Source organism: Phytophthora sojae (genome assembly GCF_000149755.1).
Source record: "Phytophthora sojae unplaced genomic scaffold PHYSOscaffold_4, whole genome shotgun sequence".
Classification (NCBI taxonomy): domain Eukaryota; phylum Oomycota; class Peronosporomycetes; order Peronosporales; family Peronosporaceae; genus Phytophthora; species Phytophthora sojae.
In genome coordinates, this window is record NW_009258118.1 from 3,700,008 (window position 1) to 3,725,648 (window position 25,641).

Consider the following 25,641-nt stretch of genomic DNA (forward strand, 5'->3'; position numbering starts at 1 on the left):
GACGCAACCAACGTAGCGCTGGGAGCTCGGCTCTCGCTGGACACGTGCATTGGTTGGGGTCGGCAGCTTTGCACGGCTTGGCAAACGGAGAACTTCGGGCAGCTGGGTGAACGCAGCAATGGAAACACCACCATACTTGCCGCAGCCGTCACCCAGATGCTATTGTCCATCGCAGCAATGCAGCGCACACTTCAGAAGCTCGTCGTGGTCCACGAGAGCAAGTCCGCCAGCGCTGACGGTCCTGCTCCTTGTCGCTGCGCTGGCCAGACCCCGCAGGCGAGCACTGACACCGTCGTTGAAGCGCACTCTCTTGCTGGATGCTTCTACAACTGGTACACACTGGAGCTGTGGCACATAGCAACCCAAACGAAACAACAATTTGTTCGCGCTGACCTCAAGGCAGGCGTCAACATCATGATCATAGCGGCAGGACGAGAGGTAGACTTTCCAACGGCGCTACTGGACCGGGATGGCGTCGCGTATCGGCTGTGGAAGCAGCGTGTCTGGACGCTAGCGGAAGACTTGGACAAGAAGGTCAACGCTGCGCTTGGGAGTATCGACGGTAAAGGCCGATCCAAAACCGCGGGGTCGCTACGGAAGCGCTGGAGGAAGCTGCGCGTTGACCAACGCTCTGCGTACGACGCGCTCTGCTCAGCATTTATCACCCGCAAAGCGAACGGTGGCATCGTCGACCGCTGCACACCAGCTAGTCACCAATGGAAGCAAAAATACTTGGAGTCGTAGGATCACGCAGCTTGTATTAACGCTTAATACATTCCTATTCCTATAACATGAATAATCGAATTCAAGGCGCAAATGCACCCGTCATCGCCATCCCACAACTTAAACACAGCGCATAGATTCCCGTCAGTCCCGATACAAAGTCATACACAATAGAAAAACGCTCACATACCGTCAGCGAGCGCGCACGACCTCGTGCTTGGCCGACAGCTACCAAAACCGGCAGCATAACACCCGCCCTGCCGGGCTTTGTAGCTGCTTTCGACGGGTCCTTGCGTGGGGCGCGCCTGGGGGCACTCGGGTCTGGTGTGGCCGGCGGGGACGGCGTGCGGCACGCTCGGAGCGCGCTGTTGTGTTGGAGATGCGGGGCGGAAAGTGTGAAGGCGGAGAAGGCTGTGCAGCCAGCCAAAAATAAAACCTTAAGGTTTTTTCTTGGCTTTGGTGCCGATAAACCAGTCCATGCTTTGTTGAAGTCATTTGGAATCTCACTTATGATTGGCTCTCGTCATTGGGAGCGGCGTTTGGTTACTGTAGTATTGTCAAATTTTAAGTGTGCTCTATGAGATATTCCGTCGGCTTGCCCGCTGCACCTACTCTCGTTGGGTGGTTAAAAGTACCCGAAGGTGTCGGGGGCCAAGTACACTTTCACAACGTCGAACTTGAACTTCGAAATAAGCAGCTCATTTCACAAATAAGCCACCTCTGGAGGTGGCTTACTTCGGAAATGAGCAGGAAATTTCCCAAAAAGTAAGCAGAGCAACTCCCAAACTGTAAGCACTGTTTTTGCCAGGTTCGACCCCCCCCCCTATTGAAATTACCGCATAACACATCATGTATATATCATAGAGCACCCCGGATCGGGGTGCTGCGATCTCGGCTCGGTGAAGCATAGCTCTTGGCTGCGACGCCATAGCCGCAGGCGGCCGCGGCCATGAACATACAAGGACTGTCCGTAGGTGTGTGTGCATTAGGTGTCGTCTCGTAGACAGTGGGGCGCTCTCTAAGCTGTCTGCGAGGGCAAAAAAGCTAGGTATACGAGACCCGCCGCATAAGTGTTGCGTATGTGCTGCTGTCGCGTGCTTACTCCGGTAGGCTCTCCCCTAGCGGCCGCCAACACCACCTCCGAGAATACTATCGAGGGCGCAGGGCTGTGGAAATATAGATTGTTTATTGATTGGCGACTCAGATCTGAAACAATCAATTATTGCAATCTTCACAATCCCAAAAACAAAAGATTGCAATCTAAGTTCTCGCTTGTATTTCCTCTGCTAGGTTCATACTTTTACTCGTTTGGCGGCGCTATCGCCCTAATATCTTTGCTTATTCGATTGCATACGTGTTAACCTTCAAAAGCCTTGGCAAAAAGCAATGTTGGGTCTTGTATTCATCATGTTAAGCGTGTACCCCGTTCGGGCACCCAATGATCCCTCATTTCCGCATTTCGAAGTAGCAGATGACACAGAAAGGCTTTGATGAGTCTAGGATCGGTTCCATGGGCTTGGTGTTGCATATTGCTCTACCGGATCACTGGCAAAGGCTCAAAATCAGTAAAGGGACAATATGGGAACGGGATTGTCGATTGAGATCACGGAACAATCAATTATTGTGATTGACAATCTTGACAATATTACAATCGCAATCATATTTTCCACAGCTCTGTCGAGGGCGCGCACGCTGGTTGCGCTGCGGATGCAGCTCAAGTACGCCCGAGACGTAGCCCTTACTACTTCGCCCTCTCTGCTTCGCCACCACGCCGGGAAGGGGCCATCGTCTCTCTCTAAGTGCGATTTCACATTTATTGAGCAATTTCTGACTACCCCCGTATCGCTCAGTTTTGCTTATCTTTTGGTCATTTTCTTGCTCAGATGACGTGCAATATAGAACCATATCGGTAAGCCTGCTGAATACTTCCGTGACAATAATTTACAGGCCCCATGGTGATGTGGCGCTGGAAGAAAGCGGGTGTACTTTCAGTTCGCTGTTTTAGCGCCGTGACCGTCCTTTCGAGTCTCCATTTTCAGTTTCGCAGCCATGGGCTCATCGACTTCCAAGGCGTCGCCCCTGGCGCCGACGTTCAAGCGCATGGCAGCATGTAAGATCTCCAGCCGCGTGGCTGCATGGTGCAAGCGGGAATGCTCCTAATGCAAGTCTTGTTATCTTCAGGGGACTTGAAGTCTTCGCGACGATTGCTGCAGGACTACAAGGACAAGGACTTGGATTTCGGTCTGGATGCTCAGGGGCTGGCGGATCTGCTCGGAGGCGACAAGGACTGGGCTGAAAGCATCATTGACGCTTTCAGAAGCCCCACGGGCATGTACGTTGCTCCCACAACAACATTATAGAAGTTGTTTTGTATTGATTCGGGTGCTGGCCGCTTGAATTTCTAGCATCAATGCGCTTGCGTTCATCTGTGGAGCGTGCTTAGTGTGCTCTGGACCGGCACTGGAGAAGGCTGCAAGTACGGCCAGATCGTTATTTATTTGACCAAACTTGTGTAAACTAAACTTCGATGCTGCAGTGATCTTCGACGCGTTAGATTTTGACGGCACGGAGCAGATCTCAATGGACGAAATGGTAAGGCAGAAGGTCGGCACTTCATATACGATGTCTGCGTGAAAAACGGTAACCATGGCGTTTTGTGGCAGACCATTTCGCTCCTTTGCACCACGCGTGGGTTCTGTGTGATAGCTGGAGTGGGTACTGTCCCCTCCGATGAAGAGCTGGAGACAGTCTCGCTGCAGGCCTACCGCGACCTGAACAAAGGTTCAACTCAAAGTATCACCAAAGCGGAGTTCATGAAGTGGATCATCGAATTCGCAAGTGGGGCCGGAGCTCCTCCAACACGCGAGGTGACGCTGCAAAATGCACTCGAGCAATTTCGAGTGGTCCCGCCGTCTGCGAATGCAGAGGAGAAAGAGGAGAACAATGCTTCTACTCCTCTCCTAGACGACAATGAGTTCGGCGGCGCTGAATACGAGAGTGAGCTTGTCCAAAATGACGAACAGGAGTTAGAGGATCCTCCACAGCAAGAAACGGATGCGCCAAGTGATTTTGTTGGTGAGTACACCATCGATCAAGAGCACGACCCTATTGAACAGACTGCTGGGTTTACAGAGTCCATTGAGCCTGAGCACGTTGCTACAGAGGTCGACGGGCAGCTTCCGAATGACGGTGAAGCCACTACCGATCAAGACAATGAGCCCAACCTTGTGGAGACGGGGGTGACGGACAGTGCTCCGATTGACGATGAAGGCCAAGCTGAAGCAGAGGTCCTCGAATCTCAAAGCGATGACCAAATCAACGAACAAGAGGCCAATGAAGCGCAGCAAATAGCAAGCGACCATTACGATCCTGAAGTGGAGACTGGAGCCCACCCAGACGACCCTGAAAGTGACTGTCCTACGTTTGTGGAGGACGGAGATGAATTGCCACAAGGGTCGGAGTCTTTTACCAACGAGGAACGCGACCAAAATGCACCTGCGCAGGAGCAAAACGCTGAATTAGATGCAGCAGCATTGGAACCAGCAGCGAGTATGGACGGACAAGACGACAACGCATATAGTGACAACCCCGCCGAAGCACAGGACACTGAGCCAGTTGCTGTATCCGAAGAATCGGTGGCGAACGAGCCACCACCAGAGCCGACAAGTGCTGAGGATGCTGATAACGACGACCTGGAGTACGAGCAAGATGAGTTCGCACAAGAAACACCGCGAACAGAACGAGAAGTCGAAGCTGTGGATGAAACTTCTCGCGGTGATGTCGTGGAAGCTGGTAATCCTACAGAAGACCCAGAGCAAAACACGGAGCCCACGGATGTCCCTATTGAAAAGGCAGCTGAAAATCCCAATCCAGCCACCCCAGAGGCTGAAGCGGAGGTCATCGCAGCTCAAGACTTTGTGGATCAAGGCGGCGAAGTACATGCAGATGAAGCTCCAGCGCCAATTGCGCCGCAAGACCATGAAAATGCTGAAACAGGAGAAGAAGGTAGGACTGCTCATGCCTAGTTCCCCTTGGCTAAATCGAATAACTAATCATTTAGTGTGGTAGGAACCTCTGAAGCCGCTGCAATCGCTGAAGCTGCTACAGTTGATCCAGTTGATGCTGATCCTGCGGAAGACCCAGCTACAGATCTCAACGCATTTGATACTTACGATTATGAACAACCACAATTCGATGGAAGTAGCGGTCTTCCTCCCCCCGAGCCGCAGGAGCTACTAGACGACATTGTCATCGTTGAGGCTGATCCTGAAGCAGGCGCTGGTACAGATGAAGCACCCGAAGCTCCAGCTGAGTAAAGGACTCATGACAGCAAAGACTAGGTCTCATTGCAAATATATGAAGGTGGATGCCTCGCTCTAGCTTTCCTCATGAGTCACGACAAGAGTTTTCAGTCGGAGATGGAGGCCACCTCTTATTGATCAGCTAGCAATGAACTCCGCCCCTAAGCCAATGCCTGGTCGATTAGATGCTCGCCATCGTCGCTGCTATCATCGTCTCCATCATCATCGTCGTCATCGTCGTCGTCGTCATCATCGTCATCATCATCGTCGTCGTCGCTGGAGTCGTCGTTAGTATCATCATACGAGTGGTTCCCTCCAACCTCAGACCCCACTTCTTCGACATCGTCGTCGCCCTGGACGCTTTCAGTCGGCTCGACATCATCTCCGGGGGTTGACACTGCCTTGAGGATCGCAGGGTTCTTGGATCCTTCCTTAGCGGCCTCTTGTTGAGTCATAAGTGCAAACGGCGGACGGCGCAGACACCGCCTCTTGTTGAACCACCGCCTTAACTGGGTCATATTCACATCCACAGTCTGCTTCTTCAAATCACGTAGCGGCGGCGTGTTGAGCTGCACCAAATAGTTCTCCATCTCTTCTTGCGACGGCTTGTACTTCTGCTGGAACCACGCTTCCAGCGCCGTCAACTGGTCCATAGAGAACTTCATAGGCCGCAACACACGGCCCTTCTTCTCCTTCGCGCGCGGCTTCGCTGGACGTGCAGCTGGCTTGGCTTTCTTCTTTGCCGGCTCCCCAGACAACAACAGGGACGATTCATCCCCAAACACTGCGCCGCTGTGGTCCAGCGTGCTCATCGGAGCGTGATCTCCGCCCAGCGGCGTTCTTCCTCTCGCACTCGATGCTGTGCTCAGAGCTGGACTTGAAGGCGCAGACAATGGAGCGTCGTCATCATCATCCTGCTCTACAACCGCGCGGCGATTCATGCCCAAACTCTCCATTAACGCAATCGTGGCCTTCCGCAGCAGCGTAGGCTTCGTGTAGGCCTTCAAAATCTGCTTCAGGTCGGCCACTAGCCCAGTCTGGATACGTACATCAGGCTCGACCTTCATAGCCCGCAACAGATCGACCACTTGCTGCAAGCCGTTCGTGACGATGGCCGTCTTCGGCTGCTCCATCAGACTGCGCAACCGGTTCTGCAGTGCCATCACTTCCAGGACGGTGGCATGCTTCACCATCGTAATATCATCCAATTCAGAGTCCTGCGTCCGCTGCCGCTTGCCGCGTCCACTGGCGTTGTGTCCGAGCTGATCGGCAGTCGTAGGCACCGAGTACGAAGCCGCGATGTACGAGCGGATGTTGGTCGGCCGAGTGAAGGCGTTCACTGCAGCGTCGAAAAGGTAGCTCTGGGCACGTACACGGTCCACCTCCTTCACCAGCTCATTGGGGTCCACCGAGGCCCGCAGCTGTGTGATCCGCTGCTCGAGACGCAGATCGATCTCCTCCTCCGCAGCTTGAGCGTCGTGGCCCGCCTCCACCGCGAGCTTCACGTAGCGCATCCGCTCGCGGTAGCGGCGGCGCTTGAACCAGTCGCGCACATGGGCCAGCGAGAGGCCGCCCACCTGGAACGGGTTCGCGTACGGCCGGTAGTTCAAAATCGTGCGCATGAGCGTGAGCTCGTCCAGCAGTGGGCGCGGGTACGAGTAGTACCATTCCTGTAGCTTCTGCACCTGCAGGGGCATGTAGAGTCGGCCGAAGGCGGAGGACGAGCGGCCGCGCTCCTGGGCGATGGCCGTGGCCGTGGCCGCTGCGGCACTGGCCTGCACGGCCGCCTCGAGGGCCTGGAAGGTGCCGGTCTGCAGCGACACCTTGGACACGAGATTGGCCTCGCCCTGCATGCTGGTGGCCTGAATAAGCTCGGCCATCTCGCGGAGACGGACCATGGCGGCCTCCATCTTGGCCAGCGCGCGGTCCGTCTGGTCCTCCGTGGCCTCGTCCACGCCGCTGGGCGCCGCCAGCTTGTTGGCCGCGTCGCCGGCGGCGGCCGCGCGCGACTGCTCCGGGTTGCGCAGAGGCAGCATGGCCATGGCCTGGCCGCACGAGCAGCCGGCCCCGCCCTGGCCACCTCCGGGGCGCTGGCCCGCGCGCTGGCGGGCGTCGGCGCGCGCCTCGGCCAGGCCCTTGATGTCCAGCAGCAGCGCGTCGCAGCCCGTGAGCAGCTGCGACGTCTTGGCCGTGATGCTCTTGTTGTACGTCTTGCCGGCGTCCAACGACTCGCGCACGAGCTTGGCCACGAGCTCCACGGCCGGGTTCAGGTCCACGTCCTGCCAGGCCGCGTGCTCCAGCTGCTCGTCCTCCGAGTCCTCGTGGTCGCTCACGCCGTCCGCGTGCTCGGCCGGCGCTGCAGGCTGCGCCGCCGGCACCTCCTTGCAGATGAAGTCCATCTTCATGGCGCTCATGGTCACACTCGCGCCCGCCCTGTATATAACGTCCGCTCGGCTCCAGTTAGTGACTGGCCTGCTCTCATTAACGAAGGGGGAGGACGAAACGTGGTACACTGTACCACTCCCATCTTGTTCAGTGAGTGACGGCCGGCCAATTGACGCACACTTCACTACGTACCCGCTAGCGGCCCGAAGGCGACGATGACGATGACGACGTCTCAGCTGCAGCTCGTGTGCGCGCTCGAGGGCCACAGCGAGCGCGCGTGGCACGTGTCCTGGCGCTTCGACGGCAAGCTGCTGGCCTCCTGCAGCGGCGACCGCACCATCCGCCTCTGGGCGCCCGGCAGCAGCGGCGCCTGGGAGTGCGTGGCCATCCTCGAGGACGCGCAGGGCCGCACCATCCGCGCCTGCGAGTGGTGAGTCGCGTCGCACTTGGTCGCCTTGGCCTGGCCACGAATTCAACTTGCTAATAGTATCGTGCCCGTTGCAGGTCGCCCGATGGCCGCTACTTGGCGTCCGTGAGCTTCGACGCCACCACCGTCATCTGGGAGAAGCAGGGCAGCTCGTACGAAGTCATCTCGAGCCTGGAGGGCCACGAGAGCGAGGTCAAGAGCGTGGCCTGGAGCCCGTCGGGCTCCTACCTGGCCACCTGCAGCCGCGACAAGAGCGTCTGGATCTGGGAGGCCGACGCCGACACGGACTTCGAGTGCATCTCGGTGCTGCACGGCCACACGCAGGACGTCAAGTTCGTGGCCTGGCACCCGACCGAGGACCTGCTCGTGTCGGCCAGCTACGACGACACCGTCCGCATCTGGGCCGAGAACGACGACGACTGGTACTGCAAGGAGACGCTGGCGGGCCACACGTCCACTGTCTGGGGCGTGGCGCTCAACCCGCAGGGCACGCAGATGGCCTCCGTGTCCGACGACACGGACGTGGTCGTCTGGCAGCGTGACGTCAATAGCAAGGAGGTGAACGAGGACGGAAGGTAGGCAGGCGGACTCGATTGACTCTTGTATTGATGATCTTCTCAAGACACCGTTGCTAACCTGATCTTGCTACAGCCCGAAGGAGTGGAAGCAGGCCTTCACGGTGTCTGGCTGCCACGAGCGCACCATCTTCAGCGTGGACTGGTCCAAGCACGGCGACTTGCTGGTGACCGGCGCCGCCGACAACGCCATCCGGGTGTTCCAGGGCCAGCCGACAGATTCGCCCTCCTCGTTCGAGCTGGCAGTTCAGCAGAAAGAGGCACACGCGAGTGACATCAACTGCGTGCGGTGGAGTCCGCAACTGCAGGAGGACGGTGGCAAGAAGGCACTGCTGCTCGCGTCTGCAAGCGACGACGGCCTTGTGCGCATCTGGAAGTTGCAGTTGCCCTAGGGTCAACCAAATGTAGTCATCTGATGACAAGCCGAGCTAAAACCACCTTTCTTTTTTTTTGTACAACCGCGAAAATGTCTTAGCATCCATCGATTGACTCGAAATTGACGACAACTGACCCGGTTTACTCGAGCAATTACAGGTCACTTGTCTAGTCCTGTAACGATGGTGATCGTAAACTGCTTCTTCGTCGTCGAAGGGTGTGTGATCTCTATCTCAATTGACGAGGGGATGACGATAGGCATCTTAAAGCAAGCGATCAAGGACGCGAAGCCCAATGACCTCAAGGATCTCGATGCTCACAAGCTGGAGCTCTTCCCAGCGAAGACGGAGGAAGGGGACAAGTGGATGACTCGTGAAGAGGCGAAAGCAGGTGTGGGTAGTCGGAAGGCGTTGGCTGCGGAAATGCCACTGCTCTTCGCTGGGTTGTCAGATGCGGAAGCGCGAATCACGAAGGAAGACGTTGCAGCAGGGAGGATCCCTGTTCACGTGCTGGTGGTGGTCCCGGGGACGATTCAATTTGCGTATCGAGCTCCCAAGTGTTTGGTTACTACGGAGGGGGCGCAGTGGGATTTCCAGAATCCGCTGGATGGCACAAAGGTTGCAGAAGCTGTACGGATTCATTACAACTTGGAGGGCAGGAAATCCTGACAAGAAGAAGCACCCTTTGTTTGTGTGTCTGGGGGCACCGGGGACCGGGAAGTCCAGAGTACTGGACGAGTTCCCTACGCTGATGCAAGAACGCATCTTTGACGAGAGGACGCAGGATTCAGAGATCACGACACTTTTGAAGAGCGCCTTCACTTTCAAGGTCACTTTTGAAACCGAAACGAGACAGCAGTTTGCGTTTTCGCACCCAGGATAAGCGATCGGAACCCGAATGTTGTACCAGCTCCAGGATGCTATGCTGTGGCAAGAATTTGCTGAAGATAGATCGCGTCATCAAGGGCCTGCGCAAGTACTGTCGATGCTGTCGACGATAACTGGTGTTGAGCAACCAATATGTGCGTGATTCTGTGCGTCGACGGTATGCAAAAACTTTCGCATGAGACCGGAAGCAGGACTTCAGAGTTTTATTCGGCTTTGGACGCTTTGAGTGACATTGTTAACGCGGCCAAGTGTTGGGTGATCGCTATCTGCTCAGCAACAATCTACAGCCCAGTGAACGAGTTTCTTGCTGGATCGTCGCAGTGGAGATACAAAGTTCCGACCGCCATTCTCTCTCGTCCGCGGGTGCAGAATGTTGACGTATTCGCGGGGTTTGATGGCGACGAGCTGATACAACTCTTGATTGAAGATATGGGCGGCCATGGCAGAGCTGTGGAAACTTTGTATAATGTGATGACTTCCAGAGAAAAAGCAAACCAGTCGATGGAGTTTGTACCTCTCGTTAGTGATGTATTAACCGCTTTGCGATCGCAATACCCTGTGATTGAAATCGAAGTTTCGAGTATGAGAGAAGCATTCCTGGCGGTCATCGCACGGCGTCAAGTTGATGAGCGTTCTCGCTTTGGGGCGTTAAGTCTGGATGGTGTGATCTCGACTGGGTTAATTCGGCTAGAGGAAGACTGTCTAACGTGCCCATATGTGCTATATCTGCTGTTGAACTCCAATGAGTACCGTGGAGTAAGTTTTCTACTTATGCACCAAAGGAAGACGGCGAAGATGTGAAACCTTGGCAAGCGTGGGAGCTTTGCGACCACAAGTACCGTGTTCTGAAATCGGTTGCATGGTCGGGGGAGGAAGAGGTGCACTGGAGACAGCTTCATTTTGGAGCTCGTTTTGGTAGTGGCTGCGATCGACTCGTGCGTGAACGTCGACCACGCATGTACACACCATCTGCCAAGAGGATGCGGACAGATAATGTTTGCATCGAAGGAAACGATCCCGGACGACAGATTGTCTATCAGCCCGTGGCCGAATCCTCTCTTGGCTATGCGTCGACGTATTTGGAAGATGTGGACAACCAAGGTGCCACTATCCAAGAGGTTCGTCACTGCAAATGCATTGAAGGGGACATCTCATTGGAAACCATCCAGAAGGAAAAAGCAAGAGTGGCTGGCCCCAACGATTTGTTCCTACTCTTCTGCACTGGGGAAGTGCAAGGCGATATTTCATTGCTGGAGAACCGTGCTGTCGTCGACAGCACGTGCTGGAAGGAGTATTACGGTCCATTTGCTGCTCGCGCTTTGTTTTTGGGCACAGTTCCTCCACCCTGTCTTAACACGAGTTCAGCGTCAAAGCTAGAGCTCGTGGTGGGTATGGATCCTCGAGTTGCGCGAAGATCGAAGAACATCGTCCATTCTCAAGCTACGAAGACGCCCATGTGAAAACGAAGATCCCCATGGCGATTCTCCAGAGGTTTACGTTGGGCGCTATCCGCCCGAGCCTGTGACGTCAGAAAACCGTACAAGAGGTTCGAGTCGTGGTAGATGCACACGAGAAATCGCTATTGAACACTTAGCGATCGTATAATAAGTGAAAAGAAAAGTTGCCCTTACACGTTGGTACATGTATTGTGGCTTTCATCCGTTTTGGCAAATCGGGTGGTCGGAGATCCGATATATCGGGCCCGATTTGCTGGAGGGCTCCGATTTAGCAGGAGGGGCCAAACTATATCTGGCCCGATTTGCGTCTGGGGTGCGAGTTGCGAAGCAGGGGCCAGAAATGCCGCTTTTCGCCGGCAAAAGGGACCGCCGCGAAAACATGTCTAGGCCCTCTCAGATCGGCGTGGCAGATGATCACACAGGTGATTTAGCTGGCCATAGTGCTACGAAGTGGCTATATACAGTGTACTATTGTCCCCAATGTCTTGCAGTTCTAATGCGTCATGAGAGGTGAGGAGGTATGGCCAACTTGGAATGCCTCCCCTCTGAGCCTTATGCTACTAGCTCAGGTCAGATATAGCTAAATTGGACTAACCGATCATGTAGGAGCTACATTTAATATAAATCGGACTCCGAGATATGATAACACGTCAAATCGGGCGGCAAAATAGTTGAAAACCACAATAGTGATTAACAATGGGAATCTGCGATTTGGTCATTTTTTTATTGGAGATTTGGGCTGTTCCGCCCATCTGCACAATTTATTATCTGAGAATGGCCGCGGGCCTGGAAGAGCTGCAGGGCGAGCCGCGCTGGTCCAGCATCCGCTACGCGCCCCATCCTCGCCCCGCGCAGTGGTCGCGCGCGACGGACGAGAAGCTGGTGCTGCTGGTGACGCAGTCGACGGCCAGCGGCGAGCGGTTCCCCGTGGCCGTCAATTGTGCGTTTTGTTGCATTTTCAGCGGTTTCCGCTGCTGTCAGAAGCCTGTAGAATTAGTCGTCGAATTGCCAAGGGCTAACCGGTTCTAATGCACTTGTTGCGGCTGGAATTGGCCTGATATTCGCAGGGCTGGAGGTGTCTCGAGTAGTGCGGCGCTCGCCTGTGGACTGCGTCAAGCGCTACGCGTTCCTGCACGACGCCAGGGAGCGATACGAGGCGCTGGGAGGAGAGCAGCAAGTGGAGGTGAAGGCAGAAAAGGAGGAAGAGGAGACGGGAGTGTTGGAGGAGGAGCTTGAAGGCGCACTGCTGGACAGCGAGGACGAGTATCTGGACGAGCAGGTGCTCAGCGACTTTGCAACGCCCGTGGCGTCGCCCAAACTGCAAGCTCTGGACACTTCAGGGGAGTTCGTGAGGAGTGGGCCTACGTCGCCTGGGTCACCGCCTCCGTTTGCAGTTGGTCGACCGATGGCCAGGCATGCAGGGGGCAATGGAGGGAGCCCGTTCCGATGGGAGAGCCTCGTGAACGACCCGAACTACACGGCGCCAGTGCTCAACTCCCCGCCAAGTTTGCGCCACAAGCAGAGCTATCAGGGGCGATTCGGGCTTGGAGATGACGAAGCGAAGGCGTTGTCTTCAGCGTCATCGCCGAGACTGTCGCCGCGAGGATTCATGTCGCCACCCCGCTCCCAGGTAAAACACTCGATTACCTTCGTTGAAGTTGTATCAGTTAGTGCCCTGAACGCCTCTAACCTGCTTGTTCTGCTTCCATCGTGTAGGACCAGATTGGTGAAATGGGCGCCGACCCGAACTACTCGGCCTCGGTTCTCACGCACGCCTTCAAGGGGTTGAAGCTAGGCGCCATGCCTCTCGGCTCCCCGCCGCTGGGTTCTCCTCTTATTGGATCACCTCGCCTCAGCCGGAAGATTTCCAACTCAGGTAGGAGGAGGTCGGCATTCCGGTATCCTTCTTGCAAGGTTGTTATTTGCTGATTGATTGTTATACGGTTGTTTTGCAGAGTACCCCTTCTTAAAGGAAGAGGACATGTCTGCTCGTCAGTCTGCTGCGAGCAGCGCTAGCAGCAGCTTCCGCGGTCTTGGCGGAGCGGAAGCCAGAGCAGGAGCAGCGCCATTTTTGAATGACGCGTATGGGACTGCCGACCCCACAGCGGGGGATCTGCAGCGACAGATGAACGCGCACCTCATGCGCATGTCGGCCATGTCCACCATGTCATCGTTCCACGGCGACAACCCGTTCTCAGGCTCCGTGACGCAGTCAGCACTTGAGGACGCCTTCTTGGATATGGCCGGCTCACGCTTGGACGCCTCCAATGTTCTGCTCAGCAGCCGCATGTCGGCGGCACCTGGTTCTCAGTCCCAAATGCGCCTCGAGCAGATCCAAGCCCTCGAACAAGAGCGTCTGCGCGCGCAGAATGCAGCATCGAAGCCACCAGAGTGAGCGATGAATGGTGATGGCATATTTATCCGTTTTGATCAGCGAAGATGAAGTGGGTGAAGTTGTAAGCCGTAAGCAGAGAGCTCTAACGAACACGACAACAAAAGCGCACGCACCGAAATGCCTTTCAATACATTTTGTCTCTTCATATCCGTGCAAACCGCTGCAGTTCAAAGGCAAAAAGGCATGAAATGCATTCCAACGCACTGGAGAGAAGAGGGAGGGAGGAGAATGGACGCAGACGTCCATTCCACTCACGCCTCCTTCGCCTGGTCCACAAAATGGACCGATAGATCTATGCCTTGGTATCGTGGGTGGTCTGGGGCAGTGCGTCCTGCGCGGCCGCCTTGCGCTTCTTGGCCGCCTCGCCCTCTTTGAACTTGGCGTAACCGTAGAGGATACCGCCGACCATGCCGAACGTCACGTAGATGGCCGTGTCGGGCTTGAGCGGCTCGCCGAGCAGTAGCACGCCGATGAACGTGGTGGGGATCTTGTTCAGCCCTCCAACCGTAGCGTACCTGCATATTAAACACAACGACACCATCAGCATAAGTCCAAGTGTACAGCTATCCGATTGCTAAGAGAGAGAGAGAGAGTTGGGAACGTACGTAGTGGCGGACGTGACCGAGACACACCAGAAGGAGGCGAGGTTGAGGCCGACGCCCAGCACGCCGCTGATGAAGAGCAGCATGGTGAAGTTGAAGTTGCCGAGCAGCGGGTTGCTCCAGACCGTGAAGGCCTCGCCGTTGAGCACGAGCGGGGGCGCCAGCAGCGGCAGCGAGATGAGGTTGTTGTAGAAGGCCATGCCGAACTTGGAGATCTTGAGCGACGAGCGCGACGTGGCGTAGCGCATGTACAGCACGTAGCCGGCCGTGGCCGCGCAGTTGAGGAACATCCAGAAGTAGCCCGAGAGCGTCGAGGGCGTGGCCTTGCCGCCCACGTCGCTGTACGAGGACATGACGGCGCCCATGAGCATGACGCCGAGGCTCACGAGCACGAGGCCGCCCACGCGCTCGCCGAAGAAGCGCCACTCGCCGAAGACGATAATGATGTTGGTCACGTTCTTGAACACGGTCACGATGTGGATGGGCAGCCCCGCGGTGGCCTGCATGCCCGTGTACAGCATGGCCACGAAGAAGAAGGTCACGGGCGCCCATTTGCGCGCGATCTTGGCGTCGTACGGGTCGTACGAGATGAGCTTCTGCATCTTGGCCAGCTCCAGCACGAGCACGGCCACGGCCGCCTGCACGGCCACCACGAAGAACTTTTCGTCGAAGCCGTAGTACTTCTTGCCCAGCAGGTAGCGGTTCGTCAGCACCATGACGTTCGACATGACGCTGTACACGACGCACGACGCGATGGACAGCACCAGCGACCCGGCGGCGGCGTGGCTCTTGGTCGGCGGCATGGCTACACAGTGTAGGAGAGAGAGAGGGAGGTGGAGGAGGAGACTCTGCTACTGACTGCCGCCTGAGGGGGGAGCGATACTGCTGGAGTGAGCCACGTAAGGAGATGTCGTTACGCCCCCGGTGGTAAAACGGATTCAGTTGTACCGACAATGTGGTACAGTTGTGTGAGCCACCTCAGCTTGAAGCCATCCAAGCAGAACAAAATGTAGCCATTTGCGACGAAGGGACGCGAGCGGATATTAATTCACTGCCAGCTCCGATGTCGATGCAGCAGATGTTGTTCACCCGCGCGGCCGAGCCTGGAAGCTGGCAGCAGGGCAGCTCCGCGTGGTCCGGAAGCGACAGCAGCTCGCCCAGACGCGTGACGTTCGCGACGCCCTCGCCGGTTGTGTTTCGCAGTCGACAGCCGCGAGCGGAGGGGGCGAGTCCCTACGCTGCGGATCTGACGCAGGAACTTCAGCGCAGGCCTCGCACACAACAACAACAACAACGGCAGACGCAGCGCAATGCAGCCAGCGCATTAAGGTCCCCTGCAGCTGCGAGACCATGCCCGCGCCCGCGACGTCCTGGTTGGGACGCCGACGTGAGCCACAACGCGACGTTGTTTGATGCGTCGCTGAAGAAGTCGGTACTGTTTCAGCCTCGAGCGGGGGATCGCAGGAGGGAGGAAGGAGCGGAGAAGGAGAACACTCCTGTGTTACCAAGGAGACAGAACGTGGCCACGTCGAAGCGGACCAAGCCCACTGCAGCGAGGGCACCCGTGCGATATCGGTCCGGACCCTCCAGCGTGTACGCGCAGCCGCGCCAAAATGTGACGCACTGGCCTCAACGCAGAACGAAAGACTTCGTGAGGCAGAACATTGAACAGCTAACAGGAAGACCAGTGGATGCACGATCTGGGCGAACCGCAACTCGTTCTGGTATCAACGAGAGCGGGTTTGAGCGCTTGTCCGCACCTCGAATAAGCAAGGCATTGCTTCGCTCTCACGTGCTACCACCTCATGTAGAAAGTGAGGCCAGTCCAGAACCTGTGAGATCCCCAAGTGCTTCGTCATTATCCCCTCCTCGACCGGCGTCGGCTGCGTCACCAGTTCTCACAATCGACCCGCCGGCACCAGATCAAGGTGATTCGTCGAAATCGACATCTCCGTCGCCAGGACCACGGAAGCAAGGCCTCGGATGGTCGTCACCCTACTCGTCCCCACAGCGATCCCAACAGTCTTACTCGTCTCGACACTCTCCAACGCCTCGCTCCAGCTCCACGAACCGCAGTAGCGGCCAAGGTTCTCGAACTCGACGATACGACAACTATCCAGCGCGTGTGTTTGGAGTTCTAGATCGGGATAATGAGAAGCGGATCGGAGTGAGTCAAATTCTGCAGGGGCTTCGACTATTGGGACTACCAGCGACCCACAATCAGGTGAGGAGCAGCGTCAAAAGATCGCGCCGACATATTTGCGTACTCAGTCCGAATTCTTTGCTGTGCAGATCTCCGACTACGTCTATCTCATTCACGAAGGTCGGCACAACACGATCGACTTGGAGGAATGGGAGATTTTGGTAGGTACATTAGATGCTGCGTCTCGACCGTCAAGCAACTCTCCTCGTAGTGCGCACGGCAGCACAACGCCCTCTCGTTCTCCGTCATTACGTAGCACGCAGGATGCTACTTCACGGCCATTGAGGAACTCTCCTCGTAGCGTACCCAGCTATACCATACGCTCTCGTTCTCCATCACAGCGAAGCACTGTCGATGAGTTACCATACAGATCTACTACGACTAAGGCTAACGTGGTAGCCGAACACCAACCCATGCGAGACGATGATCCCTACCTCGAGGAAATTCAGGTAATCCCTCTCACAACATTTGTTTTGATGTACATGCGACTTATTACTGTCGCGATCAATTTGTAGAATCGCATTGAAGGGATCTTCGAAAGAGCCCATGCCACTGCAACGCTAAAATGGGCCCCCGAACTGGGAAACAACCAACACGAGAGCTACTCGAGGTCGGATCGCATTCTAAAACGCGCAGCGACTGTCGTGTACAGTCTTCGAGTGGGTTAAATAACTGCAGCAAAGGATAGGTTACGTGATTTTCAGGCTGATTAACTATGTTGTGCTGACTTGCTACATTAAGGCTTCTCTGTTTCCACTAGTGCATCAAGCTGAAGCCACACTTCGGGAGATTCAGCAGCGACATGGTTCAAAGTTGTCGCTTTTCCTGCCCCCAGGCGACATGGCCGCAATCGCTCAAAACTCAGATATGCTCGCATCAGCCATTCTGGACGACATCTTACTGGTAAGTCATTCTCTGAACTAGGCGAGTTTTCAGTAGTCTAACTCGTTGGTTGATACGAATACGAAGGACACGGTGCAGTTGCTAAACGACGAGGACAAGCAGCAGTCCTACCGCCAGCTAGAGGCCCACCACGCGGACCAGCTGGACGATATATTGGCTCGCATTCAAGACATCGAACGACAAGAAGACAGCATGATTCAGCAAGGCCTTGCTCTAAGCTATGATATTCCAGGCACTAAATGCGATCTCCCCACGGCTTTACGGCATGAAGACGCAAGCTGTGCTCGTACTCAAAGCAACGGCACCGACCTTCAACACCTGAGACTACCGCTGGAGGTGGTGATGAATATCAACATTCCGGACAACACTACACCGACCCAGGAGCTTCGAGAAATTATTGCTCCTACTACCAGCCAGAACGAAGACTTCGACAGAGACGAGTTATCAGCACAACAAGCTCTGATTGGGAATCCAGTGAAGACTTCCATCTTGGAAGGCAAACGTCTCCAGTCTATCGAGAGAAGAAGACACAAGTTTCAGCACCACCGTCGACTCGTCGAATCATCTCTTGCAGAAACTGGAATGGCGCAGTTTGCTGTCATTGAAATGTGGGTATATACTTCTCGCGAGAGCTTCAGCTCTCGTCAGCTAACATGTTCTATGTATCCTTGCAGCTTGGAAGAAATGCTTCTGGATGACCTCGTCGAGCAGACTGCCGCAGAATTGAGTGATACCGTGTTGTCAATGTCCGACACGTTGTTGATAAATCTGCTGTGAATATACGAAATCTATGCAGAATCCTTCGTGCGCACAGCCGTTTGCACTACGCTCACGGCCGAGATGACCTTCTGCCGCTGTTCTGACCTCACGGGAATGTCTTGCCAGGCCACAGCGTCTTCGTAACTACACTGCTGTTGGCGAGAGCTCATCATCAGATCATCCACCATATCGTCCAGGCAGCGAAGGACTTCTCTGGCAATTTGTTGATCGAGGAGTGTCTCCGTGGCCAGTCTGGCGTACACGTCCTCCGACAAGTGGAATTCCGGCATACTTTTACTGTTACTTTCGACCGGTCGAGTTCCACGCAGCATCGTATTCTTCCCTCGTTTGATTTGGATGAGAGTACGCCGGGCAAACATTTGCAAAGTGCACCTCGCCTCCTCCTGGATGCAAGAGCGTACACGGTGGCATTCATAAATAAACGTGCCGCGATCTGCGAGCTTAAGCATGGGCAAATCATCAGGTTCCGGCATTCGCTTCCATTGCCAAGCAAAGTCCATGGGCGTTACCCAGCCATGAACGCTAAGGCTTTCTATCAGTGCTGAAGCTGCATGCTCTTGCTGAGGCAGCACTTGCTTAATCCATTTTGCCATTGTGATATCAAACCAGCGCCACAGCCCTCCAGTTCTGCTCGTAACACTTCGCTGTGCGCGTTTCTGATGTAACTTTAACTCCAGCAGCGCATGATACGCACCAAGGCTCAGCATCTCGTCAAGGACATGAACGCTGTCAGTATTCGGAGTCAAGAAGTGGAAGATGATGGATCTGCAGGACAGCGATACGATTAGACCGAGAGTAACTGGAGCACGACCGCGTGAACGCTGCCTCGAAACGTACCCTTCGTTGCCTAGCATGAAGTCCAGCGCTTTCAGCTCTGTTGCACGCAGAGGTGTGCCTGTGATTCTTGCCGCCACCTCGGAAAGTGCTTGAAGAGATAATCCTCCCGAACGTGTTGGGTCAAGTCGACGCAGTTCCTCTTGGACGCTCGTGTGACGACATCTGGAGAATCCATACAGCCGATGCAACAGCGACGCCATCGGTCCTTGCCACTCACGAGAGACGTCCATCAGCTGCGGCGTATTAGAGCCTAGAGGCAAACCATTCCTGTGGCTGAGCGTGTGATCCTCCTGTAGAGCTAAAGCGCTGGACACCTCAGATTTCCGGCAAGTGCCAGCAGCAAAGTGCACCGATTCGAGATACTGATTGGTGAACGCTCGAGCCGGCTTCGTTGCGTTAAAAGCACGTAGATTCTTGGAGCACTGAATGCGGTCGATCTCTTCGAAAATTGACACAATTTCCACAGCAATGTCTGCCGGACACGTCTTCAACGCCAGTTTAAGCTGACGAATCGCCTCGACAAAGTCTTGTGACCGGGCCGAGGCAATGCCCAGGTTGTACCGCGCTTTCCAGTTGGACGGGTCGAGGCGTACGCAGTTGCGATATGATTTTACAGCTTCTGTGAGATGATTGAACTCAAGATAGATAGATCCTGTGTCCAGATACATCGAGGCGAGGTTGCACCCGCGTGGGTCGAGCCAAATGATCTCCAGTAGCAAATACAGCGCATCGACGAGATTTACACGTTCCCCGGACTGGATCAGTATGTGGGCTTCGCGTAGAGCTGACCGCCAGGTTTTTGGCGTGACTCGTTTCTCTTGGAAGCGGGTGGCGAACCGGTGTTCTTCCAAAGTCTTGAGCTTGAACCGTTCGCAGGCTGGGTTGTCTTCGTCTTCCTGAATCACATCTCTGGCGATGGCGGACTGGTAGTACGCTCGCTTGGACTCAAAGCGAGCCGCGGGCTTGGCAACCGAACATTTGGACGAGGTGATAGAATATGTCGTGCGAACCGAGGCAACGGAGCAAGTTCCATCGTCAGAGGCTGGTAGGGTGCAAAGCGAATCTGCGCCAGCCATGATGTCGTAGCCATCGAGGACCAACTCATACCGTACCGTCAACGAGCAGGAAAGGAGCTGACACAGGTCCGTGCAAAGCTTCCAGCCTGAGGTAAACTCGCTGAATCTTTGCTGGACTCGCTCGATGCTGCTGGCACCTGCATCTAGCTGCAAAACCAGAGTGGTTAACGCAGGGGTGGAGTGTATCGGCGGATGGATGCCGGCCCCATCAACAAACCTGCTGTGTAAACTTCAGTAGCAATATACTCCCGCTCACAAGCGAGTGTAGCAGACGCACAAGTGTATGCTGAAGGCCAAGCAGTGCAGATTGAAGTGCGTCAGCTCGACTCTAGACAACAAGGAACCAAATGTGACGAGGATACCAGCTGATGGATCGGGAGGTTGCGCGTCTGAGCTTCGTCGTCGACAGCACGCAGCACGCGCAACACCACGATCTTGAACAACGCGCTGCCTGCCACCAAGTACCAATACCAACAAGAACATGCGTGAGGTCGTGGAGCTCTATGCAGCCATAACGAAACTCGGTCGGACGTGTGGCTAGAGCTCGATGATGCAGCTCCGGGTGGAGACTCCAGATCTCCCACAGACTCGTGAGAGCAATGGCTAGCTGCGAGTTCTGCGTTGCATACTCAAGTTAGATTCAACAAGCAAATCATGGTTTCGTTACGCTCTCACCCCGCGCCAATGGAAGGCTCCCCGCAACGCGCTCTCTAAGCGGGCAAAAATGTCTGCTCTGACAGCATAACCCCGCAGCCGATGAGAGATGACGAGGACATCAGCAGTGAATGAATAGGAACGCACCGATGAAGGGGAAGGCGGACGACATTTTGTCTCTAAGCTAGTTGAAGCAAGTATTATTTTAAACATCGCCGTTAAAACGGCAATGTTTTAATCTCTTGGTTTTGATTAGCTAATAATAACCTCGGTTAAGTACGACATTTAGTTTTTTATGCTCAAGATTTCAGCGAACGCCCAAGCTACGGCTTCCTTGCTACCGACGCGCAAGCTGCGTTGAAGGGCTGTCCTTTGCTCGACGAGGTCCAGATCCAGTTGTACCATCCAAATGATATTTTCCCCATGTATGGGAGCTGGATCCAAAGCATCACGTTCCCTATTAGCCTCTACACAATTTACGGCTCGCCCTGTGCGCTCTGGGCCTTAGCGAACAGCTCCTTCACACTCTGCATCACAACTTCGAACGTGTCCGACGACCGATCCTTCAGTCCGATGGCCGCCAGGATCGGCAGGCCGACAGGAACGCTGCACAAGCACACCGTCCGACAAAGGAATCCTCTCGTTAGCCTACACCAACACCATCCAGAGCCCCACTCAGCGGCACAACGCACCCGAAATGCTCCAGGAACTGCCGCGCGTACACCAGCAGCAGCGGGTCATCGCGCCGCCCGAGACGGACGTGGATATCGGGCTGGAGCTTGCCGCTGATCGAATCCTTCTGGTGCGCCTCCACCTGGCAGCACAGCAAACAAAAACAATAACCACCTATCAGACTCCCATATAAAACCCTTGGTGTTGCATCTATTGCAGTCTTACGAGCGTGCCGAAGGTGCCCAGCTGCGTCGCTACGATGAAGACGCGGTCCGCGAAGATGGAGACGGCGATGTCCGTCGGCACTCCGTTGATTTCCTGCGCACAGCAGCCCAAAACCAGTCAGCTACAAGCTGCAACACGCCCCATACTGGCTCTGCTCTCTCTGTTAACGCCCCGTACCTTGCGCTCCTTCTGCGTGTGCAGCGCCGGCGGAGGCGCCACCTCAGCCATGATGGTCAGGAGCAATAAATTGCCAATTGATTGTGAGTTTGGTTCCTGACACGCATTATGCAGTTCGAGAGGTCCAACATATGCAAATTTGGAGGGGATGAGCTGATGGGTCCTTCCGATTGGCCGAAAAGAAATTGCGCGGGTTTTCTGGTCGGCTAATACAGAGACTGGCCTCGTCGAGAGAAGGAAGCGCAAGAGCCCGAAGAGAACGAACGGCCGTCGCCACGGTCCCCGTCCCGCGCCGCCCACAGCTTCAGTCCTGCAGGTAGCGCGTCTCCCCCGTTTGTTGTGCGTGCATGTGCACGTCGCGCGGGTCCTCGGCCAGACCGCGCGCAACGCCGACTCCTGCTGGCGACTGACGTAGCTCCTCGTTCTAACGACGATGTGGTGTTGTGTGCACGTGGCACCTCGGACCCGCGCAGATCCTGTTGCAATGGACGGATACGACCACTTGTTCAAGCTCCTGCTCATCGGAGACGCCGGCGTCGGCAAGAGCAGGTGAGTCTGCGGTCGATGTGGGGGTTTTCGGCGCTTTTCCCTCATTTTCGCTCGCTCCGTTGTTATTGTTGCACTTCGTAGCATGCTGCTGCGGTTCACCGATGACACCTTCGACGACAACCTGCAGAGCACTATCGGTAAGCGGAAAAGGACGAGCATTCGCGTGCTTGAAGTGGCGCCCGGCCTTTGCTTTTTTTCGTACATCCGGACTGGGACTTGACAGGGTTCGTGGGTGTGTGCAGGTGTCGACTTCAAGGTGAAGATGATGCAGGTGGACGGCAAGAAGATTAAGATGACTATTTGGGACACCGCCGGCCAGGAGCGCTTCCGCACGCTCACGAGTTCGTATTATAGAGGCGCGCAGGGCATCGTTCTGGGTAAGCAGGCAGGAGCTGCGAGGCGAAATGTTGCGGATGGGTGTGCAGGCTTGATGTTCTTACGCTGCTGTCGCTGGTGGCTTTTACATGGTGAAACAGTGTATGACGTTGCTCGGCGAGACACGTTTGAGAACCTGGACCTGTGGCTGCAGGAGGTCGAGGTGTACAGCCCGGCGGGCGGACGCGACGTAGTGAAGCTGCTCGTGGGAAACAAGATTGACAAGGTAAGCTTGACCGTGCCTGATTGAGCTCTTGCGTCGTGGCGATGGTATCTAAATGTACGCCAATGGTGGTGACAGGAACGAGTGGTGAGCCGCCGGGAGGCAGAGGACTGGGCGCGGTCGAAAGGCATGCTGTTTGTCGAGAGTAGCGCAAAGACCAAGATCGGCATCCAGCAAGTGTTCAACGAAGTAGTGCAGAAGGTAGGACGCGGCGTGGCTCGATTTTTGTTGATGGGGCTGACTCACGGACGCCTACTGTGCTGATATGGCGTAGATTCTGGAAAACCCCGCGCTCCTGTCCAACACGGCACCACGCAGTCGCGGCCGGAAGCTCGACGGCAAGGCGGAGAAGAGCGGCGGCGGCAGCGGCTGCTGTTAGAGACACCCACGGTTTTGTTGTTGATGTCCTTCGACAGTCAGCGGCGGCGCGGTTGCGATCGTCTTGGCCGTTCTTGCGTGCTTGCTCCTTTCCTCACCGCGATGCAAGAGGCGTACAAAGGACGAGAAGGGTCTTCGACGCGCAACTTTCGCTTGCTGCCGCCAGTGTCCGGTCCTGAAGTGCTGTGAATGACGTGTGTGGCGGAAACCTGCAGGAGGCATGCGGGGGCGGGCGGAGGGAGAGGAGGAGGAACCAGGAAAACGGGGCCAGCATCGGCCGGCCCCACGCAGAAACAGAGGCAGAGAGGCAGGAGAAGCTATCGAAATACATGTTCCCCACAGCAAGTATTTCGTGTCGGGCGCCTGAGTCAGCCCTGCGTCTGCTCGGCCACGTCAGTACGGGTGGGTTGTCCCCTTGCGCTGGCTACAGTAGCGCGATCGACAGCCAAGCCATGTCGCACCGCCATCTACCTAGGTCTCCGATCGGGACCAAGGTGCTCGAGGCACCGCCTTGAAGGCAAACCCGCAACAGGCGCCAGCCCTTGCCACTGACTGCCGTTGCTGCCGCGTTACTCCTCCATCTGGCTCGGCAACATTGCATGATCATGTGCCACGCCACGTTGGCGATTTGGCAGTGTCAAACCGTCATGCCAGCAAGGCCTCTGGCCGTCCGCCACGCGACTTCGAGCCAGGATCGGCCCGGAAGCCGCCGTGATGCGCCGCACCGCAAAGCTACTGTAGCCGGCAGCTTAAGCAAGGCGGCGACACAGGAGCTCGCTTGCACCCATGCGATGCCGGCATGCCGGCAGCCGATTTGAGTCAAATCGCGCCGGCGCTCCTGCGCGAAATATTGCGCGGGCACGGCTTCTACGCCCGCACGCGCCTTCAAGCCGCGCGCGCAGCGCAGTCAGCCGGGAAGACGAAAGCCCAGCGAGAGCGGCACGCCGGCAGACGCGGCGCGACGGCCCACCGTCGCGGTGATCCAATGTGGCCCATGACCAGCAAGTGGAGAGTGCTTACGTACACAGTCTTTTTTTGATGGGGGTCGAGGGGGGGTGAATGTGATATAGAAGAGGACCAACGGAGGCTCGCGGTTGCGAGGAGCGTAGCCGCAGCAAACCCGCGCGGGGTGCCCGCGTAGCAGGGCCGCGCGGTATTTGCGGAGGCGGGCCCAGCGACGAGCATTCCAGCGAGCCGAGCACTGTTCTCGCCAGGTGAGAGAATCTTTTTATCGCAGGAGCGCAGCGACTGCCTTTGCGGAGCGCAGCGGAGCAAAGCCATTTCCCGCGGATGACATCCGTCCTGCGGGTAGGTCGTCACATTGTGGGGTGATGGGCTGCCTATACAAACTCCAAGATATCACCGAAAATAGACTGTGTACGTAAGTCCTGCCCCAGCAAGTGGGCCTGCAGCGATGCGACGCTCGGACGATCGGTTTGTGCGGGGCGTGTTCGTCATTGGTGGAAAAATAAGACGCAGAGACGGGCCTCTCATCAACCATTGGCTCACAGCGAGTGTCCGATTGCGATTTCAAGTCACCATCCTACGCGCAAAGTTTCCCCTCCTGCAAGTCGATACCCTTCGCAACTGAAAGTGCCGGCGAGCTTCCTGCAACAACATGCGAGCTTCTCGCAGCCTGCAGTGCGGGATCTCTGCTACGCTCTATGTGTGCTCGATTACGTCGGACCATAGCGTTGCGGAAGGGTACGGGATCGCGATCGCGATTTACAAGATGTGCTGCTGGCAATCTAGAGTTGCCGCCATGCGATTTAGACGCCAGCCGCTGGGTCTCCACCAGGTGCTTCAATTTGCACTTGCTTACGGCGCATGTAACCTCTTACAATACTACAGCAGATACAGTTCGTAGCTCTCTCCAATGCAGGTCAGTAGTGCCGGCAGTGTTCCATGCAGTACACGCGTAGAGAACCACTACTCTACTGTATCCGATACTTCGCCAAAACCCGGAGTTGATGCCGGCGCGGCCGACTTGCCATAGCTGATCCCGAGAGGGGAAAGATAGCGGGTGGGATACCGCCCCCAGCTGGGCGCCCAGAGAAGCCGCATTCCATTACAAATCGCGAGCGGCACTCGCCGAGACAGGAGCCCTCCACACACTAGAAAAGCCGCTCGCCCGCGCTCCGTCGTCGCCTCCTTCTTCTCCCGTCGAGGCCCTCGACTCACAGCGAGAGGCACGCCACAGACGCGAAGAGAGACCGACCGACCGCCCTCCCCCGCCCCCCGCTCCGCTTTCGCGCCGTGGGACGCACCGCTTGGCGCCCTTTCTTTCGATATTCCGGCCGGTCTGCGTGTTGCGCCGCGTCTCGCCCTTCCTTCCTTCCCTTCTCGCAGTGTAGCAACTCAGGGCTGCAGCAGACCAGACCAGTCCATGGACAGCGGAGCGGCGATGCCATGTCGGCCCGGCAGCGAGAAGCAGGCGCCCCTCGTGACCAAGCAGAAGCAGA

The 25,641-nt window shown here is 56.1% G+C and overlaps 12 protein-coding genes across 12 annotated transcripts; 7 read left to right on the forward strand and 5 right to left on the reverse strand.

Annotated features, from left to right (window-relative positions):
• Positions 1 to 156: 156 nt before the first annotated feature.
• On the forward strand, positions 157 to 744 carry PHYSODRAFT_503022 (hypothetical protein; the record flags this gene model as incomplete). The annotated part of the gene is made up of 2 exons (XM_009528476.1): positions 157 to 201; positions 277 to 744. The coding sequence occupies 2 exons, from the start codon at positions 157 to 159 to the stop codon at positions 742 to 744; spliced, it is 513 nt and encodes a 170-aa protein (XP_009526771.1).
• A 2,028-nt stretch (positions 745 to 2,772) lies between these two features.
• On the forward strand, positions 2,773 to 5,039 carry PHYSODRAFT_314935 (hypothetical protein; the record flags this gene model as incomplete). The annotated part of the gene is made up of 5 exons (XM_009528477.1): positions 2,773 to 2,833; positions 2,905 to 3,055; positions 3,084 to 3,085; positions 3,430 to 4,728; positions 4,792 to 5,039. The coding sequence occupies 5 exons, from the start codon at positions 2,773 to 2,775 to the stop codon at positions 5,037 to 5,039; spliced, it is 1,761 nt and encodes a 586-aa protein (XP_009526772.1).
• A 146-nt stretch (positions 5,040 to 5,185) lies between these two features.
• On the reverse strand, positions 5,186 to 7,438 carry PHYSODRAFT_501610 (homebox domain-containing protein; the record flags this gene model as incomplete). The annotated part of the gene is made up of 1 exon (XM_009528478.1): positions 5,186 to 7,438. The coding sequence occupies one exon, from the start codon at positions 7,436 to 7,438 to the stop codon at positions 5,186 to 5,188; it is 2,253 nt and encodes a 750-aa protein (XP_009526773.1).
• Positions 7,439 to 7,779: 341 nt separating this feature from the next.
• On the forward strand, positions 7,780 to 8,803 carry PHYSODRAFT_500180 (hypothetical protein; the record flags this gene model as incomplete). Its single annotated transcript, XM_009528479.1, has 3 exons — positions 7,780 to 7,836; positions 7,897 to 8,411; positions 8,488 to 8,803. Coding segments are annotated over 3 exons (888 nt in total), but the record flags the coding sequence as incomplete, so codon positions are not given.
• A 165-nt stretch (positions 8,804 to 8,968) lies between these two features.
• PHYSODRAFT_314938 (hypothetical protein) lies at positions 8,969 to 11,133 on the forward strand (the record flags this gene model as incomplete). The annotated part of the gene is made up of 6 exons (XM_009528480.1): positions 8,969 to 9,176; positions 9,276 to 9,415; positions 9,459 to 9,614; positions 9,696 to 9,791; positions 9,854 to 10,429; positions 10,456 to 11,133. The coding sequence occupies 6 exons, from the start codon at positions 8,969 to 8,971 to the stop codon at positions 11,131 to 11,133; spliced, it is 1,854 nt and encodes a 617-aa protein (XP_009526775.1).
• A 771-nt stretch (positions 11,134 to 11,904) lies between these two features.
• On the forward strand, positions 11,905 to 13,525 carry PHYSODRAFT_331651 (hypothetical protein; the record flags this gene model as incomplete). Its single annotated transcript, XM_009528481.1, has 4 exons — positions 11,905 to 12,070; positions 12,198 to 12,760; positions 12,847 to 13,006; positions 13,086 to 13,525. 4 exons carry the CDS (start codon positions 11,905 to 11,907, stop codon positions 13,523 to 13,525), a joined length of 1,329 nt encoding a protein of 442 aa, XP_009526776.1.
• A 110-nt stretch (positions 13,526 to 13,635) lies between these two features.
• On the reverse strand, positions 13,636 to 14,930 carry PHYSODRAFT_560249 (hypothetical protein; the record flags this gene model as incomplete). The annotated part of the gene is made up of 2 exons (XM_009528482.1): positions 13,636 to 14,040; positions 14,131 to 14,930. The coding sequence occupies 2 exons, from the start codon at positions 14,928 to 14,930 to the stop codon at positions 13,818 to 13,820; spliced, it is 1,023 nt and encodes a 340-aa protein (XP_009526777.1). The 3' UTR covers positions 13,636 to 13,817.
• A 275-nt stretch (positions 14,931 to 15,205) lies between these two features.
• On the forward strand, positions 15,206 to 18,010 carry PHYSODRAFT_504450 (hypothetical protein; the record flags this gene model as incomplete). Its single annotated transcript, XM_009528483.1, has 9 exons — positions 15,206 to 15,778; positions 15,875 to 16,351; positions 16,420 to 16,491; positions 16,717 to 16,779; positions 16,846 to 16,989; positions 17,072 to 17,233; positions 17,300 to 17,513; positions 17,691 to 17,841; positions 17,908 to 18,010. The coding sequence occupies 9 exons, from the start codon at positions 15,206 to 15,208 to the stop codon at positions 18,008 to 18,010; spliced, it is 1,959 nt and encodes a 652-aa protein (XP_009526778.1).
• Positions 18,011 to 18,021: 11 nt separating this feature from the next.
• Positions 18,022 to 19,926, reverse strand: PHYSODRAFT_314942 (hypothetical protein; the record flags this gene model as incomplete). Its single annotated transcript, XM_009528484.1, has 4 exons — positions 18,022 to 18,244; positions 18,323 to 18,778; positions 18,851 to 19,794; positions 19,861 to 19,926. 4 exons carry the CDS (start codon positions 19,924 to 19,926, stop codon positions 18,022 to 18,024), a joined length of 1,689 nt encoding a protein of 562 aa, XP_009526779.1.
• A 932-nt stretch (positions 19,927 to 20,858) lies between these two features.
• Positions 20,859 to 21,705, reverse strand: PHYSODRAFT_351247 (hypothetical protein; the record flags this gene model as incomplete). Its single annotated transcript, XM_009528485.1, has 4 exons — positions 20,859 to 21,186; positions 21,273 to 21,394; positions 21,478 to 21,570; positions 21,655 to 21,705. 4 exons carry the CDS (start codon positions 21,703 to 21,705, stop codon positions 21,057 to 21,059), a joined length of 396 nt encoding a protein of 131 aa, XP_009526780.1. The 3' UTR covers positions 20,859 to 21,056.
• Positions 21,706 to 22,138: 433 nt separating this feature from the next.
• PHYSODRAFT_314944 (hypothetical protein) lies at positions 22,139 to 23,180 on the forward strand (the record flags this gene model as incomplete). The annotated part of the gene is made up of 6 exons (XM_009528486.1): positions 22,139 to 22,203; positions 22,285 to 22,340; positions 22,446 to 22,580; positions 22,680 to 22,804; positions 22,880 to 23,002; positions 23,076 to 23,180. 6 exons carry the CDS (start codon positions 22,139 to 22,141, stop codon positions 23,178 to 23,180), a joined length of 609 nt encoding a protein of 202 aa, XP_009526781.1.
• A 1,015-nt stretch (positions 23,181 to 24,195) lies between these two features.
• PHYSODRAFT_501806 (hypothetical protein) lies at positions 24,196 to 24,393 on the reverse strand (the record flags this gene model as incomplete). The annotated part of the gene is made up of 1 exon (XM_009528487.1): positions 24,196 to 24,393. A coding segment is annotated over one exon (198 nt), but the record flags the coding sequence as incomplete, so codon positions are not given.
• Positions 24,394 to 25,641: the final 1,248 nt, after the last annotated feature.